The 17452-nt window shown below is 49.1% G+C and overlaps 1 protein-coding gene across 1 annotated transcript in view; it reads left to right on the top strand.

Moving 5' to 3' along the window:
• The window catches only part of LOC311368755 (collagen alpha-1(XXV) chain-like), a gene marked incomplete at its 3' end in the record, with an annotated part of 74967 nt that extends 58818 nt beyond the window's left edge, over window positions 1–16149 (top strand). Inside the window, exons 3-5 of the mRNA XM_084487537.1 lie at window positions 6003–6047; window positions 10428–10435; window positions 16078–16149. Of these exons, the coding sequence (XP_084343663.1) occupies window positions 6003–6047; window positions 10428–10435; window positions 16078–16149 (125 nt within the window). The remainder of the gene's footprint in view (window positions 1–6002; window positions 6048–10427; window positions 10436–16077) is intronic.
• Between the last annotated feature and the right edge of the window lie 1303 nt (window positions 16150–17452).

The following is a 17452-nucleotide window of genomic DNA, read 5'->3' as shown; positions in this document are numbered from 1 at the left end:
GCATCGCTGTGCCATCCACAATGTTTTCTAAGCAAGGGATTATGTCGGGAAAGGGCAGTAATTGTAATATTTATTCAGGAAATTATATTAATGACCCCGCTGGAAATTGGAACATGTAGAATGACTTTTTTTTTCGTCACATTTTTTTCTTTTCATGGTTTGCAGGGGAAATTTAAATTTGAAGGGAAATTTCAATAAAGACCGCTGTTTCATTCCAGGGAAATTGCTATTTGACTTGCGTTGCCAAACATCTTTCTAATTATTTTTTTTTACCGTGTGGCGTAATTGTGACTGAATTGAACGGTAAATCCAAACTAAGAATCAAACGAAAGCGCGCTGGCTGTATTCACCCAGACGTTATTCCTCTATTGTCTTTCCAAACGAGGGAGAGAGGGCTGGCCCAGAATAATGTTGACAGTAGGGATGCTCTGTGAGACGGCGGCATCGTTAATGGCCAGATTAGCTGCTGACCGTCCTGGCATCCAGTGCTGCTATCAAATGGTCGGAAAATGAAAACCTCTAATTTCCACAAAGTTGAACTTCCGTTGACATGAGCGATGCCTAGCCTGTGACGAACCCCACGTCTCCATCATTCCCAGCAGAGGATGAAAGAAATCCCAGTCAGGGGTTATAAGCCAGTGCTATGGCTTTACAGTCGTACTTGCGCTTGTACCAGTCCCTCTCAGAGACACTGGGTTGACTTCTTTGAAGCTATGACCTCCAGTTACAGCTAACGCACGGAGCTACATGAATGACGTCTCCTTTCGAGAGGGAAAGGAATGTCATTATTTCCTGGTGTTCATTGGTTGAGGTTAAGAAAAGGCTGTGACCAGATCAGTTTTACCAGTCGTGCTGCCAACGAGGATAACGTGATTATCAAGCACTTGTGGTACCAATTTGAACGGAGTCTAGTAAGTTATTTTTTTCTTCTTTTCTTACATAATGTGCTGTGTAGTCTTCTTTCTTTGTCAGGGTAGGTTGCAAAGCAAGTTTAGTGGATGGGGTGTTGTGGCTAGACTCCAGCGAAAAGGCTGTGTGTTCCAATGCTTGTGGTCACCTGGCACTCATGCTACCTGTAGGCATCCCTTGAGCAAGGTGCCTCACCCCTTCCTGGGAATTTAACATCTAAAAACACGTCACTTTGAGTCTCTTCGGATTCAAGGCTCTGCTAAGCCATTTAAGTAGAAAAGATCTGAACACTGGGATGAAAGTGGAGATTTCTGCAGAAGAAAAGCTTGCCTTCTCTGCATCACATGTTTACCATACAGATCATCACTTGTGCTCACGGCCATCCCTGAGCACGGTGCCCCAGACATGCAGACGATCCCAATCTGCCCTAAAGAATTACCCAGCTCCCTTCAGACCAGCGTCTGCATCTCTAAACGCTCAGAGACGCACTCTGCAGATCCTCATCTCTGGGGGGGGGGTGGGTGGGGGGGGCGGAGGGCCGGGGGGGAGGTACCTGGGGTAAAGAATGGGTTGTCTGTTGCTGCTGCATGAGGCTCAGAGATAGAAGACTCCACCAGATATGAACTACCTTTTGTGGGGTCAGGTCTCGGAGAAGCAGCGGTGATTAGCGTACGGTCTGCACGATGTCAGACGGAGCTGCGGCAGACACCACAGGTTCAAAGCTACATTCGAGAGCAGGCCTCTGCTCCGACACGTGTTCCTAATATGCTGCGGTCCGGCATTGCGCAGCACAGCCCTCCTTTGAGTCTGTGAGGGTTGTTATTATGAGTGTTTACAAAAGGCCTGCGTCCTCTTGTTTTTTTTCTTCTGCAAGGAGATTTCACTTTCTTCCTAGGAAAAATTAAAGACTCGGTCACGACTTTTTGTTCCCGAAACCCAAATCCTGTAATACGTGCATCGTTAAAATCGCCCCAGTCGTTCAAAGTCGGACCGAGCTGTGTTTGCTGCGTTCGTTTCAATGCATATCTGAGAGAACACAGGGCCTTCTGCAGCCGCTGAAGAGGAGACAGCCGGTGACGGCAGAGCCAGGGCTGATTGTTAAATTGCGGTTCAATTTAAACGTCTTTCCCCCTAGCACAGTGGGCCAGTGTTTGGTGGATTAGCATTTCATGTTTTGATTTATTCATTGTCATGCAGAGTAACAAGGCTCTTGGAGCACACAAGAAAAGCCGCCGTGCAGAGTTTGCCAGATCTCTCCGCAAAAATGCGCTGGTGAAGCCACGCATGGTTGCCTCATAGAAAGGCAGCTCTCTGGTGTTGACCTGGATAGCCACCGAGCTGTCCCTCGCCACCTCCCACGAACCCAGCCGTCCGTGTTGTTCAGAGGAGAGGGGGGTTTAGGGAGATGTGTTTAGACAGAGCGTGGTCTGGGGTAACATGACCCCCCTCACCCCCATGGACACCTCCGTTCTCCTCCGTCTGTTAAGAAGCCAGGGATCTGATCCAAGAGTCTTCCCAGGAATGTAGAAGATTTTGGCTATGGTTTATGAATAACAAATCCTAAATCCTTTTTTTGTTCTTTCGCTGGCGGGCTTGGAGGGATGTGACTTGAGTGTGTGTTCGAGATGCATGGCAGTTTTGTGATACAACCGATGTAAACCGTCAGTTCCACCGCAGACCAACACCAAGGAAGCACAACTATTTACCTTGTTTTAAAATAAGCACATGTATCATCCAAGTAGCATAGCAACATAGCTACCACGTAGCAGTAATACAATCCCTTTTTTTTTAAGAGAATTGCATTCAACTTCTTTGCAAGTGCAAACAAAGGTCCTTTGTCTGACATCGCCTGCAGGAGAAAGGGGGCCAACTGATTTGCTGTATGGTTAACGAATGTGTCAGAGTTTGAATACGTTGTGGGGAGACGTTGGACCATGCGCTGGCATGACTCACGTGTAAGCTCTACCGTCGGGCGGTAAGCCGCTCAGCCTCCATGTAATACGCTGATTGCTCGGATTGATTCGCCGTGACGGCAAAACAAAAATAACTCGCACATTGGCCCCTGGGAATGTTTTTTATTTTAGTCGAGTGAACGCACGCCACGAAATACAGTTCATGTTGTTGTTGCTGTTTGCCTGAGTATGGATTGCGTATAATTCTGCCGCGGGGCTGTTGCGAGTTGATTAAATTGTCATCAGGGCAGGGAACCAAATCGATGCATGTTTTAGAGTCTGAAAGTTTTGTTTTTCATCTTTTACTTAGTTTGAGTTTCACCAGACATTAAGCAAATGTCTGGTGAAATTACCCCCCCCCCCCCATTTCACGTCTCTTGATCTACACTACACAAGACTACTTTTTAGTTTATATCTGTGAATAAATTTTTCTCACACACATCGTCTCTTCCTGAAACTCATTTGTATGCACGCGCATTCGGCACCAGTTTGAGTCATGGAGAGACGTGAAAGACGTTTGCTCAATGTGTTGCCGCTGCTGGTTGAAATCCCTTAGCGTGGTGAGTGGGAAGGTGCAGCAAGGCACACCACTCCCACACTCTAAAAACAAACTCATTGGATTGAAGCTTTTATTCACTTTGGTCTCGTTGATCAAATAAATGTGCAATGCTTACATACTCATATACAATACTGTGATGCCTCTGGTCGGCGGTGTATTTACTTTCGGCCTGGAAAGTAAATAGACGTTTGCATTGCTACCATACCAGTGTTGTTAATACAAAGCAGATGTAACTGGTTTGATTACATTGGTGGAAGGAGCTGTGGTGCTGTTCTAGCGGGCGGAGGTCATCCACTGTTTCACTGCCTGTCCGCTGTGATTATATTTGGTTGGGGAATATCTGAGATATTGACAAAATCTTGTTCTACTCCAATTATGTAATTAAAAAATGAAGTGCGTTCGTTGGCCAACGAGCAACGAATCGGACGTTAATTGCTTCTGAACAATTTTGGTTTCTGCTTAGTGTAAAAATGCCGCCGCCGGCCGCCAAGATGAACCAACGCTAAGAAGCGCATCTCCGGTATCAAACGCACGGTGTTGCTTTACAAGCTCCTTGTTGTTTCTGCGGTGACTCCCGTCCAACAAGAACACGGGCGATCCCGTCGTGGCGTGGATCCTCGCCACTGCTTCTGTCCAGTGTGGGCACAAGAAGCCCACACTGCAGAAATCGGGAGGACGCTCCACAACACTCAACATTCCTGGCTCGGAGGTGTCAAGTGGCCGCCGGGATCGTCACGGGGAGAGCCGCCACGAGCAGTAGGGCGCCGTCTTTATGAAGTGCAGGAACGCCCAGAGAAACCAGAGCAGCGCTGCGGTGGCGTGCGTTGGACGCTGCGTCGACAGGGCCTTTATCTTCTGAAGGCATCCGAGGGGAAGGCGACGCTGGAGGCTAATCCAAACAGCGGAGATCCGCGCGGCTTTGGGGGCCCAAAGCCTCTGTTTGGCTCTTGGGTTACACGTCTGCGGGGGCCCCGTTCTGCCCTTCTTTCCAGATACCGTGGAAAGATAATAAGGTTTTGATTCCGCATAGATTTTTCGTTATGGAGTCTTTGTTTTATCGGTTGCTCACCGGGTTGTCTACGAGGGGAGCGCCCGCCGCTTGCTTGAGCACTCATGACGGCCGCGGGCGGGAAAGCGTCCGGGCAGAATTGCTGAAACGTTGAAACGACGGAGAAGGTGGGGGGTGTGGGGTGTGGGGTGGGGGGGGGGGAATGGCAGGTGAGGGCTGGGCGGATTAGCAATTAGCACAGTCTCGCCGCCCTTCAACTGCTATTCCCGACACAAGCATGAAGTCCTCGTTTAGAGCTGAACTTGACACCGATGCGAACTGATGAATTGCAAACTGTGCATCTCTCCCCTCTCCTCTCCCCGCTCTCACCTTCCCTCTCTCACCTCCCCTCTCCCCTCTCACCTCCCCTCTCCTCCCCTCTCACCTCCCCTCTCCTCTCCCCTCTCCCATCTCTCACCTCCCCTTTCCTCTCCCCTCTCCCATCTCTCACCTCCCCTCTCCTCTCCCATCTCTCACCTCCCCTCTCACCTCCCCTCTCCTCTCCCCTCTCCCATCTCGCACCTCCCCTCTCCCCTCTCCCATCTCTCACCTCCCCTCTCCCCTCTCCTCTCACCCCTCCCCTCTCTCCTCTCCTCTCTCCCCCTATATTATATTCGCCACCTCTGGCATTCAGATCATCAGTTTTGTGATGACAAAGTGCTATTCTGAGCCCTGTCGTAGTGGAGGTTTACCAAACCATTTTGATGATGGTTGTTCACACCGTGGACGGGTCTGAAACCAGATCTGGAGACGATTGGTTGGAGTGGGGGTGGGACGGGGGGCTTCAGCCGTTTGTTTGGCTTGGAGGGCTCCACACTTTCAGTCTTCATTACGAAGGGCAGATGGCATGGTCTGGCTGGGCCCTCTCTTTAAGTTGTCAGACAAAACAAGCTCTAATGTCGGTGCTCCCACAAAGTACGCCGTCTCCCCGCCAATTGTCCACATTATTAAATGGCGGTTTCAACAGGAGTCGCTTTCTTTTTCGCTTTTTTTTCCCCGGGTTGCTTTCTCGAGATCACTTCAACAAACGGCCCGCGTTGCGTCGTGTCCTCTCTGCCTGCTGACCTCTTGAGCCAAAGTGCAAACGTTTTTCTCCCAGTTTGGATTCTCTCCCCACTTGGTTCTGTCGCCTGCCGAGAAGCACAGCACTTTGAAGTCTGACTCATGGAAAAACGTAAAATGGCGTGTAATTGTTTTACTCTCACAAATAAGCCCTGGCAGTGCCCCTCAGAGAGAGGGGCTCCAGGGGAATAACTACCATTAAAACAAATGCAATATAAGAGCATCAAAGGCCAAATCAATGACGAAGGAGGAGAGGAGGGAGAGCGAAGAGGATGAAAGCGGAAGGCTCACCTCAGATGGGGTTGGTGTTCTGTTTGACTGCTCGGTTTCGGTGTGAATATGAGAGCTTGAGTCTCGGTTCGATGTCTGGAGGCTATAGGTGGAGTTTAAAGAAACATGAAAAGTGGAACGGGGAGGAGGAGGCTGCTGCTAATGTTCTCTCACCGACATGTTGTCTCCTTTCTGTTCTCAGGTCCACCGGGGAAGCGAGGAAGACGAGGCCGAAACGGAGAACCCGGTATGTACCCGTGTTTGTTTTCCCAGGAACCACAAAATGGACCTCGCTGTAATCAGGTTGAAGCAATAATAAGAGTTACAGAACCGGAGTAATTGATACATGGGAGCCTTCAAACGCGCCCGGCGTCCGAGGGCTAAAGCCAGCACTGGGGTGTAATTTGTGGGCTGAGGGTGCGAGAGGTCAGGTGGATCCCGTTGCTTTAATGGCCGGTGATGGCCGGTGAGGTCTTGGAACAGCAAACCAGTGGGCTGGATTGTACCGTACGCAAGGTGCCCGGTTCTTAGGGACTGTCTTCATTATACGGCCGTTTTCAGAAGGGGCCAAAGTCAACTTGCCGTGGCGATTGCGTCCCACAGTTCAGCCTTGAACTGTGGGACGTTCGGAGTTCAGTCTTCAACGTTGAAGCCTTTAATTGTTTCATTAATAGATCCACCAAGATTTTGTGGATTAATTTTGTTAATGAATGAATCCTTTGCTGCCCAGCTTCAGAAATACAAATATTAGTTAGTGCTTTTTAAATCTAGTGTTTCTTGGCTGCTAGTCTCACAAAACGGTGCAATTTAAGCCAGTACATTAGCCTTTCGATCTTCAGACATATTTAACCTCAACCCAATTATTATATGAAATGAAAAACCAAAACTGATTGACAGCGGTATGTGTCGTAGGTTGCAGCCATAACCTACCAGCTGCAAATCGAGGTGCTTTGAGTTGAAAACCCCGCAGACTCTCCATGCAAACCACGAGAATCCTCATACCTTCAGCCCCCCCATTGCTGACTCAGCACATACTAGTCTCGGTCTAGCCCTAAAGAGACAGGTTTTACCATCACCATCAGCACCATCACCCCCGGCACCGACTGCCACCCTGGCAGACATGAAGTGTCTCCGTAAATTGAATTCCCAGCGTCGGGGGCTTGTGACTGGGTCTGGCAGGTGGTGTTATCTCCGCCTCACACACCTTGGCTGTGTGGCTGATAACGCCGCCTCCGCCGCCGTTAGCCCCCGGCGCTAGAGCGAAGGGGCTAGCCTGAAGGCGTCGCTGACCGGGTGCAGGTGAGCGGCCGTCAGACGCCCAGAATGTAACGAGTCTTTCCTGAAGTACACACAGAGAGAGAGAGAGAGAGAGAGAGAGAGAGAGAGAGAGAGAGAGAGAGAGAGAGAGAGAGAGAGAGAGAGAGAGAGAGAGAGAGAGAGAGAGAGAGAGAGAGAGAGAGAGAGAGAGAGAGAGAGAGAGAGCACCAGCCTAGTACATGTTTCACCTTCGACTGAGCTAGAGGGCCAATGAGAGTTGGTTCCGCAGACTAGACTAGTATTAATCATTTTATTTCATTGGCTGGTGGTTTCTTTGAAGTATTAAATGCTGTCTTCAATGAAGCACCAATACGTGAGTTTAAGAGCCCCCTGAAGTGCAGGACTTGCATTATTTAGTCTCACAGAGATGGGTCCACAGTCACTCCCCAAAAGTGAGCTGGGGGAATGCAATATGATGAATGAATAATGTTAAAAGCTAATTAATTGCCAGTCTCTAGACTACAGCTTTTCCAAACTATTTGTCTATCTTGTCTCTCAGCTTTCCGTCTCTCTCTCTCTCTCTCTCTCTCTCTCTCTCTCTCTCTCTCTCTCTCTAGCCCTCTCTGCCTCTCTCTGCTAGTGAATGAGACAAATAATGTCCCTCCCTCCAGAGTGATGGGGACTCAACAAGCAACAAACTCACTCATCAGTCACTTAGAGCAGCACAGCATTACACTGCACACAATTGGACCACCAGTGTGTGTGCGTGTGTGTGTGTGTGTGTGTGTGTCGGTGTATTATTCATAATAAGCCCATTCAACTTTTCTTTCACACCGGACACAGAATTCCGTCCTCAGCGCAGGAGGATTTGGGAGGTCTGATCCGAGGTTTATGGAAAGCGAACATTGAGGTCCGGGGAGAGGAAGGGGAGATGTGTGTGTGTGACTGGTTTTATGACCTGTGTGTGATGAGCAGTGGTCACGGTAGCTTCCTCTCGCTGCTATAACTGTTGTTTTAGTTAAATGTCCGCAGACAGTTTTCAGTGTTTCCTTTTAGTTTTTGGGGATTCTCGTTGTTAAAAGGCCTTCTGAGGATCTGAATGATACACAATGCGCTCGGTTTGGTTCTCAACCGTTGCTTTAGTCAGCGAGACGTTGTGTGTACGTTTAAATAAAGACATCCATCCAATGAAGTCCATGACCACGAAAAACAAGCGTGTATGTATGTGTGTGTGGGTGGGCTTAGCTCAGGAGGTAGCGCGGGTTACCTTGTAACCGGAAGGTTGCTAGTTCAATCCCCGGCTCCTCCTAGTGGAGTGTGGAGGTGTCCCTGAGCGAGACGCCTCACCCTGACTGCTCCCGACGAGCTGGCTGTCGCCCTGCGTGGTGGACACCGCCGTCTGTGTGTGAATGTGAGTATGTGTGTGTTTAAGTAGCTTTGGATAAAAGTGTCTGCTCATTGCAAATGTAAATGTGTGTGTGTTTGTGTGTGACTGTTTTTGTATCTGTCAGAAACTTGAGCTGTCAGCATATACTTCAATTCCTCTTTTTTTTTGCCGTGAAAAGACTTCTTCATTAGCCTTGTTTGTTTACCGCTGACGCGCGGCTAGGTTAAGCACAGCAAGATGGCGGTGTGCTCGTGGGGAATAAAAGGTTTATTTACGCTCGATGGCCACAGCTCCAGCTGCGGTTGTCTGGAAACCTGCTGCACAGCGGGTGGTCAATTATAGAAACATGTCACAAGTTTTACTTTCCCTCCACTCTCCCACTCTGGCCCCCAGAAAAAGAAATGTTTCCCTGAAAGTGAATCATCTCTGCGGCAGACCGTACCTGATATGTGCTGGGGATTGAACGGTGAACATTACATTTTCATTCAGGGCATTTAGCAGACGCCTTACATTTGTCAGAAGAAAGAGAAACAACAATATATCTCTGTGGGTACAGTAAGGATGTTCATAGAACCAAGTGCCAAGCACTAACAATTACTAGGTTAACCCATTCCCCGTATACAACAGAGATAGCTAGGATAAGATGCTACACAATGCTAAGTACTATTTTTAAGTGCCAGGACGTACAACATACATTAAGTGTGTGTACATTAAGTGCCAGGCTGTTGCTCAATGGCGATGGCCTCTGCAGGAGAGTGTGTGTGTCGTATAGAGGACCCTCGGAGCCGGCAGCAGACTTGTGTGCACCGCTCGCATTCAGTCGGAGTTCAACTGGCTGGTGTAGACTGCGGCATAATGAGGAATAAATCGGAAATGCCACAGACGTCGCAGCACAGGAGAATAACAAGGCTCTTACGAGCTGCCGCTGTCTTGCGAGGGAACAAACGTTTCTTAGGTTTTGTTTCAGATTCCTCCGATGTGAGAAGTTTATGTTTTTCGTTTGCGTGCCTACCACCAAACAGCGGCCGTAATCAGTCGGGGTGTTGACGTACAAACCGTCTGTGTTGGAGGGTTGTGTGTTCGAGTGAGTGGGTCCACTTTCTCTCCTGGACTGATTTTGTCGTAGGCTCTTGAAGAGAGCGAGGAACTTGTGGACAGCAGCTCAGCAGAAGAGGGAGCAATCACATCGTAACAATCCATAAAAGTGGGGCCTTGAAGCTTCCCAGCTGCGGGAACACTTTAGCACTTTCCTTTTCCTGCCACCGGGGAGACCTGGTCTGGCTGAACGGCTGCTGGTTCGAGCAGCTGGTTAGCGTTAATGAGAACTGAAAAGGAGAGAAAAGGCCTACTGAAATGCAGCTCTTTGAACGGCAGTAATTAGGGGCGACAGCGTCATCTGATATCTCCTTGCTAATGCCGTCTGTTGCACGTTTGTTGCCTGCCCTGTCACGAGGAGTTCCACTGTTGGGAATGACCCTGAGTGATTCTATGAACGTGACAAACGCAACACCTTGGGTCTGACCCATGAAATGTTTCTTTTTTTCAGTTTTTCAAAATGCACCCTCTCTTGTAGTTGTTAAATTGGAGCCAGTTTCCAAACTCTGTATGTGTGAGCAGCTCTGCTCTGGCGGCATCTTCAGAGAGCGGGAGAGCTTTGTTTCGATGCCTTTGTTTAGGACTGCAGGGGTATAAATACAGGTGTGAGTCTTCAGTTATGCAGCAGAGGAATGAACCAGGGGGTTGGGGAGGGAAGTCTTAGCTTCCGGTTGCTCTTGCCAACGTGTTTGTCTGCACACTGGGGGAAGAAGCACTTTTAAAAAGGTATTAATCATGTTACTCTGTGATCTGATGAAAGAATATAGACTCCATTCCCATGTACGTGTACACACAGACAGACAGACAAACAGACAGACAGACACACATTCTTTGCCCTTTGTAACAGATTGAAACTAACAATGGTGTTTTTTTCTGTTTCTGTTTCAGGAACTCCAGTAAGTATGACCTCTTCACTTCATCTCTGGGTGTCATGGCAACGGTAAAGGTAAACACTGCGAGCCTCAACTGTTGGTCGGTCGATGAAGGCAGGAGCTGCAAATATCTGATGGGTATTATAAAGGGCATTATTATGAGTAGTAGTAGTGCTTTCAGGATCTAAACTTAGGCTCTGAGCTACAGTATGTGAAGTTGTTATTAACACGAAAGGACCCCAAAAGAGGAGACAAAAACCACACGCGGTATTAAAAGTACCCGTTCTCTTCTGTCTTCCCCTACTCTGACATGGAAGAGTGTTCCTCACCATCTGAGGAGGTCTGGGGTTTAATATCCTCACTACACCAAGCCCCCCAGCAGGACTCCGCCAGCCCCGTCACACACACACACACACACACACACACACCTCTCACCTCATCGCATGACTGAACCCTCACATAATAACACATGGGGAAACTCTGCTCCGTTCTCCTGGAGACATTGAATGTATGATGTAAAAATGTAAAGATATGTCTCCATAGATATATATATACAGAGATAAATAGAGATAGAGATCTCTATATCTATAGAGATAGATGTCTAGAGATAGAGATCTATATCTCTATAGCTGCAGGAGATAGAGATATATATATATAGATATAGATAGATAGATAGATATATAGAGATAGATCTAGATTGATATATATATATATATATATATATATATATATATATATATATATATATATATATATATATATATATAGACCGATCTCTATCTCTATAGATCTATCGCTTTTCTCTATATGTCTATATCTATATAAAGACTGTCTCTGGACAGTTGGCCGTAAGCTGTTGGAGTCAGGGTGTGTTTTATGGAGGCGTGCGTGCGCTCTGTTAACATTATTTATAGTGCTGGGCGGGAGGCGGGCGGTGGCGGCGGCGAGATGGAAGCGGCGTGAGTTGTAAAAGATGTAATTGAATCCTCAGAGCCCCCCAGTCCCCCCAAAACCCCCCCAATACACACACGCTCTGTCCTGGGGGCAGCAGGGGGAGGTAAGCAGGAGCAGGTGGTGCTCACTTACTCCACCCCCCCACCCTCTAAGACCCCGGCCCCCACCACCCTGGCCCCCGGCCCTCAGGCCTACGATGGGGCCCCCACACCCCCCCGCCAATGATGATTGGCTCCGCCCGGTGGCGTGGAGGAACTGGGGTTTCTCCACAGAGCCGATAAGATGTCGGTTGATCAATTTCAGGCCTCAGACTCCACAGACACGTCTATAGACGATAGACAGTCTAAAGTCAAATAGATAGAATAAACTATTGGTCACTATTCATATTTCATCCTGACCAGTGAGTCTTAATGGTAATGTTGGCTGACAAACTCTGTGGTGTTTAGTCAGTGATCACATGGTTGGACAATTGCGGTTGAACAACCGATGCATTAACCTAGAAAAACGTTCACGTGCCTTTTTTTAAAATCACTAACCACCCAAATGAGTGGCGCTTGAGAAGGACCTTTAAACAGTGATATCCATCTGTTTAAGGTTAGTTTGCATACGGTTAAGTGAGTGTGATGTTACTACAACATACTGTATGTACTCCACAATTCATCATTGTCGAGTACATATTCATCATCATTCATCATTCACTTACGGCTAACAACTGATTAATGCCGATACAGTTTTCCGTGATGCTGTTGGAGCATATGGTAAGAGTCCAGTGAGGGAAGTAGCCTAACAATCCTGGTCTCTTCCAAGTCCGTCATCGACAAAGCCTTACTGCTCCATGAAACCTTCAGTGGAGGTCTTCAGAGATGCGCCGATAGTCCGATGACTCATCCCCCGGGTACTGGATCGCTTGAAAGAAATTCAGCACACGAAGAAAGGAAGAAAGAAAGAAAGAAAGACGAAAACGAAGCAAAGTCGTCTGATGTGGTTGGAATTCGCCCCTCTCATCTGGGGGACAGCGGCGGTGGACATGTCGTTATGAATATTCAACAGTTCCCCCTCGTTCTGTGTTGCGCTCTGGGAAAGCTGTGTGAATGTTAACCAATCGACCCCAGACGTGAAAAAACAGACAGACAGACAGACAGACGGCCTTCTGGAAGCAGAGGGTGAAGTCATTAGAGATCTGTGTGCGTTCCCCTTCCCCTTTCCACTCTGTACCCCCATGTTGATGTGTATCTGTGTGTGTGTGTGTGTATTCCCCTTTAATTGTCTCTGTACCCCTATGTGGACGTGTATCTGTGTGTGTGTTCACCTTTCATTTATTCTTTATGTTGACGTGTGTCTGTGGGTCCAGATGGACGTTCTGGGCGAGTCGTCAAAGTATATCTAAGCGTGGGCTTTATGAAGAACGTTTTGTCAATCTTTATTGAGATTGTGTAGGAGACACACTTTTTATCACCACTACCCACTCTGAGCTGCCGGGAAATAAAACATATATATATTCTCACATGAATGCTCCTAATCTGATTGGTTGGGTGATTTCCCATTGAGCAGATTCAAATGCGCCATCTATTATACATTCATGCACGCATGCACGCACGCCTGCGCAAGCACACCAGATACGCACACACACAGCCCAAAAGATTACAACATACAATATCATTAGTTGAATGTTTTACGTTTTTTACTTTTTACGAAGTAATCTAATTGCGATTATTTTGACCAATATTGCGATTGCAATTTAATATCCAATTTTTTTTAAATTTATTAAGTTCCTTATGTTCTGTATTATTCACAAAAAAAAGCAATAAATCATTCTTTAGTATGACCAACACAACATTGGAAGCAGTCAACATATAAACTGCTCTCTCCTTTAGGCCAGGCCGCTGTGTTGAGATGAATTGATATTATAACATGTTATTTAACTATTAAATATAAATCTTACTGATCTACAGTCAGTAATGGTAGCCTATCATAGCCTTTGCGATTTGCACGTCGTGTTTTATTACAGCTCGATTTGAATTCACTTAATCGTTCAGCCCTTAGACACAAAGTGACAGGTGATCAAAGAAAGAAATCTCCCACACAACGAGTCAGCTCAGTCGTGCACCCAGCTCACCGGGGGGTCCCTCAGAGCTGCTGTCGCTACGATACCGCCGTGTTTCCACGTCACACACAAGAAAAATCCATCAGCGGGGGGGCGCACGCCATTTAGCACCGTGTGTACCGGTTCAAACGCATCCCAACACCCCCACCAGCCCCCACCCTCCCGGGGTGGCCCGCCCCCCCCACCGTGTCGGCATTGATGCGCAGTATGGCGTATATTTAACAATTATTCGCCGATGGCGAAGTGAATAGTGGGGAATAACATATTCCCCACTGTTCACGGAGCCCACAGAGATTGTTTTTATACTACACGTGAACACTCTTTTTGCCGGGATTTATTTGGTTTTATTAGCGGTTTATTTGTTTTTATTAGCGTGACGAGACGGCCGTCACACGCAACATTTTGCGCCGAAAACAATATCCCGAGTTTGAGATGTCAATCATGGGGATATCGGCCAATATCCCGAGATAGCGAACCAATCAAACTGCACCGTCTTAGGAGGTTCACGCTTAGCATATACTAATATAGATATGTCATTAACGGGAGGCGTGGCGTCCGCCCGACCGTGAAACATCAAAGAGAAGCGTGGTGGGGACGGGGGCGCGTAACACGGGTGAATATTGAGGGGGGGACGGGGGGACGGGGGGCTTCTGGGCCGGACGTCCGTCTCAGACCACCCAACGGGTCCGGACTTTTCAGGGGTGAAAGCAATCACGATATTCTGCCCCCAACCCCCCCCCCCGTCGTTACACCATTTAGTTTGTTTCCGCTTCTCTGCTCCGCTGCCTCTTCTAAACAACAACAAACACACAAATGGGAAACCAGTTTTGGTTCCAGGTGATGGCTGGTGACTGCCCCCCCCCCACCCCCATCTCCTCCATCACAACACATGAATTATACAGCTGCGTTACAGGCAGCCGAGGACACACACACACACACACCGCTAACACACACACACACACATACACCGCTAACACATACACACACACCGCTAACACACACACACACACACACACACACACACCGCTAACACACACACACACACACACACACACACACCGCTAACACACACACACACACACACACACACCGCTAACACATACACACACCGCTAACACACACACACACACACACCTGTTAATAAAACATGCTGCAGCTTTACTTTGATCAGTGTAGGCCCACGGGTGGAGGAGGAGGAGGTGTGGGGGTGGGGGGGGGAGTACAGGGGAGTAAGGAGGGGGGCGGGGGGGGGGGGGGGGGGGTGGTTTAGATCAGGGAGCGTTGAACCGGAGGCGCGAGGGGCAGGGAGGTGGCGGCCGTCACATGTGGACGTTCACCTACAAATCTGTTAGCACAAAGAAACACGTTATGCCTTGAAATGGTACACACGCTTGGATGCACGCACACACACACACACACACACACACACACAGTCTGACACAAACACACACGCGCTCACGCACACACGCACGCACACACACACACACACACACACACACAGTCTGACAAACACACACACAGTCTGACACAAACACACAAAGTCTGACACACACACACACACACCGTCTGACAAACACACACACACACACACAGTCTGACAAACACACACGCACGCACTAGCGCAGTGTGCAAACATGCACACCTTTGGGCGCTGGCTGTCAACATGGCTATCCGACGTGACAGCCCTTATTTGGGCACGCCTGCCGGGCCTGGAAGTGACATCATTAAGAGTTTGACCTTTCTGCGCGCCGAGCCGTCCTGACCTTCAGACCTTCCACCGCGTCCCCGGCAGCGAAGGAAAGAGCAACGCGACGGCTCGCGGCCCCAAACCAGAAGATTGGGTTAGCTCGCCTCTGCCTTCATGGTGAGCTTTAGAGCAGCGACTTGACTGGATTCCCGGTTTCTCGCAGTTTAACGTGACTGTTAAAGCGGTCTGGGAGCAGTTTTACTAGGATGTGAGTCAAGTTAAGCAGCCATTTTGACTTCGCCATAATGGGTTGAACTTCTTTTACAACCTTTTTCGGTATTTTGATATTCCGATTTTGTTGAGTTTGAATCGCGACCTCTCTCGCCCTTTTCCCGAACTAGAGCGGTCTTGTCCCTGTTGATGTCCTGATTTCATGAACAAACATGAGCTTATATAGGTGAAGACATAGACCAACACATACACACACATGTGGGAGCATCCCTCCACAGATCTGCATTCCGGGCAGCATCTCACAGACAGACCTTTGTTACCGCAAAACCTCACACTTGGTAGACACACACACACACACACACACACACACACAACCACACCACGCCTCTGTCACCTCTGCAAACCCACACACAACAACACTCACGCGCTCGTCCCACACGTTCTCTCACTCTCGCGGGCACCAACGTCGCGTTGTGCCGGCTAACTGTGCGATGCCATCGATATGGGAACCAGATGCCTTCCACCATTCCTTTTTTCGAAGTTTTCCAGAAGTTTTCCGTCGGTGCGGTTCCTCTATCCCTGCTTCACCCCCAGTGTCCAGACCCCGGCCCTGACAGGCACCAGCCCCTTTGTGGTTCCCGGGTTCCCGCCCATTCCGCTCTGATTACACCCATCCCTGTCCCCCATTAGCGGGCCGCCTCTCAGAACCGCTCCCCTGGGAACGCCGCTAATGTGATTGAGGTTTTCCCGACGAAGAACTAGCAGATGGATGAGTGGAATTCCTGATTCTTATTACCCGGCGTTCTTTTACCCCGTTCCAGGTTTGCGGATTGTTTCGAAATTCGGCAATGATGGGGTTTTCTCTCTCTCTGTATGTGTGTGTGTGTGTGTGTGTGTGTGTGTGTGTGTGTGTGTTCCCGTTCCAGCGGTCCCCGCACCGCTCGGGAACGTCCGGAAATGTTTTCAATGTCTGCAATTTTCCTGCCTTTGTCGCCATTCCAGTCTGCCACCTCCGTCCCTCGGTCGCGTCGTTTGTGTGTGCGCTGAAAGACTGTGGGGAGGAAGATTGCTTTTCTGTTGTTTGTGAGACTCCTTCTGGAGTCGCTCTCGGGTAAATGACAGCATGCGCCCGGTCTCTTTGTATACATCAGGGGTGGCTGTGAATCGAGAGCAGCTGCCCGCAGAAGCAACAAAAGATGTCTTTGGAAAAGTCGTGAGTTCAAGAGGTCCGGCCAGGTTCCGTCTCAGAGCCCTGTTTCCCCTCGCCTCTCTCATCGGTGCGGCTTTGAGTTTGTTGCGCTGATTCCAACCTCCATTCCTCCTTTGTAAACACACCTGTGAGGCCGAGTCAGTGGAGTCCGCACAAACAGAAACCCTCAGCGTTCTCGGTCTCACGCCAAGACGGACACACCCAGTACTCCGTGAGAACGCCAGAGATGTGGACCCTTGATAGGTTCCTGGCATGTGGGGACCTCATCTAGTCGCTTTGTTTGCTGAAAGCCTTAAGTCACGGATCAGCCGTCCCTACCGCAGACCCAGACGGCCATTCCGCACACCGTGCAGAATCGGCCCCCAGTATTAGCAGCTATGTCCCCCCTCAGCTTCAAGGAAAGGCTTGTTTGGGGCCCCCTACTTGTACACACATGTATTTAAATGAGCTGTTTGCTGTTTTGGGTTGGGGGCTGCGAGGGGGTGGTGGTGTTGGAGAGGTGGGGGGTGGTAAAAGAGGGAGGCAGTAAAAAGCAGTAGTTGTTGGCGCGCTGCTCTGAATGCCAGAGCCCCCGGGCGCCGCTGATTGGTTCCATGTGGGCCAGCAGGGCCGGCGTCCCGCTCAGGGTTCAGCCGGGCCGCTTGGCAACAGGTTGCTCCTGGAAACGAAAGGGGCCGCCGCGTGTGATGGATGGATCTGTTGGACCTCGATACATTCAACAGCTTGTTGTGATGGAAAGCAATACGGCAGGAGTCCGGTCCAGACGCCGGGATTCACGTGCCTTTGCAGTTCGCACCCCACCGACCCGGTCCTGATGTTCTCCTCTCAGGACTAGGTGTGCTAGGTGTGCCCGTC

Source organism: Micromesistius poutassou (genome assembly GCF_964030765.1).
Source record: "Micromesistius poutassou genome assembly, chromosome: 23".
Classification (NCBI taxonomy): Eukaryota; Metazoa; Chordata; class Actinopteri; order Gadiformes; family Gadidae; genus Micromesistius; species Micromesistius poutassou.
The sequence above is the reverse complement of the archived record's forward strand: the minus strand, read 5'-3'. Positions and strand labels throughout refer to the sequence as shown.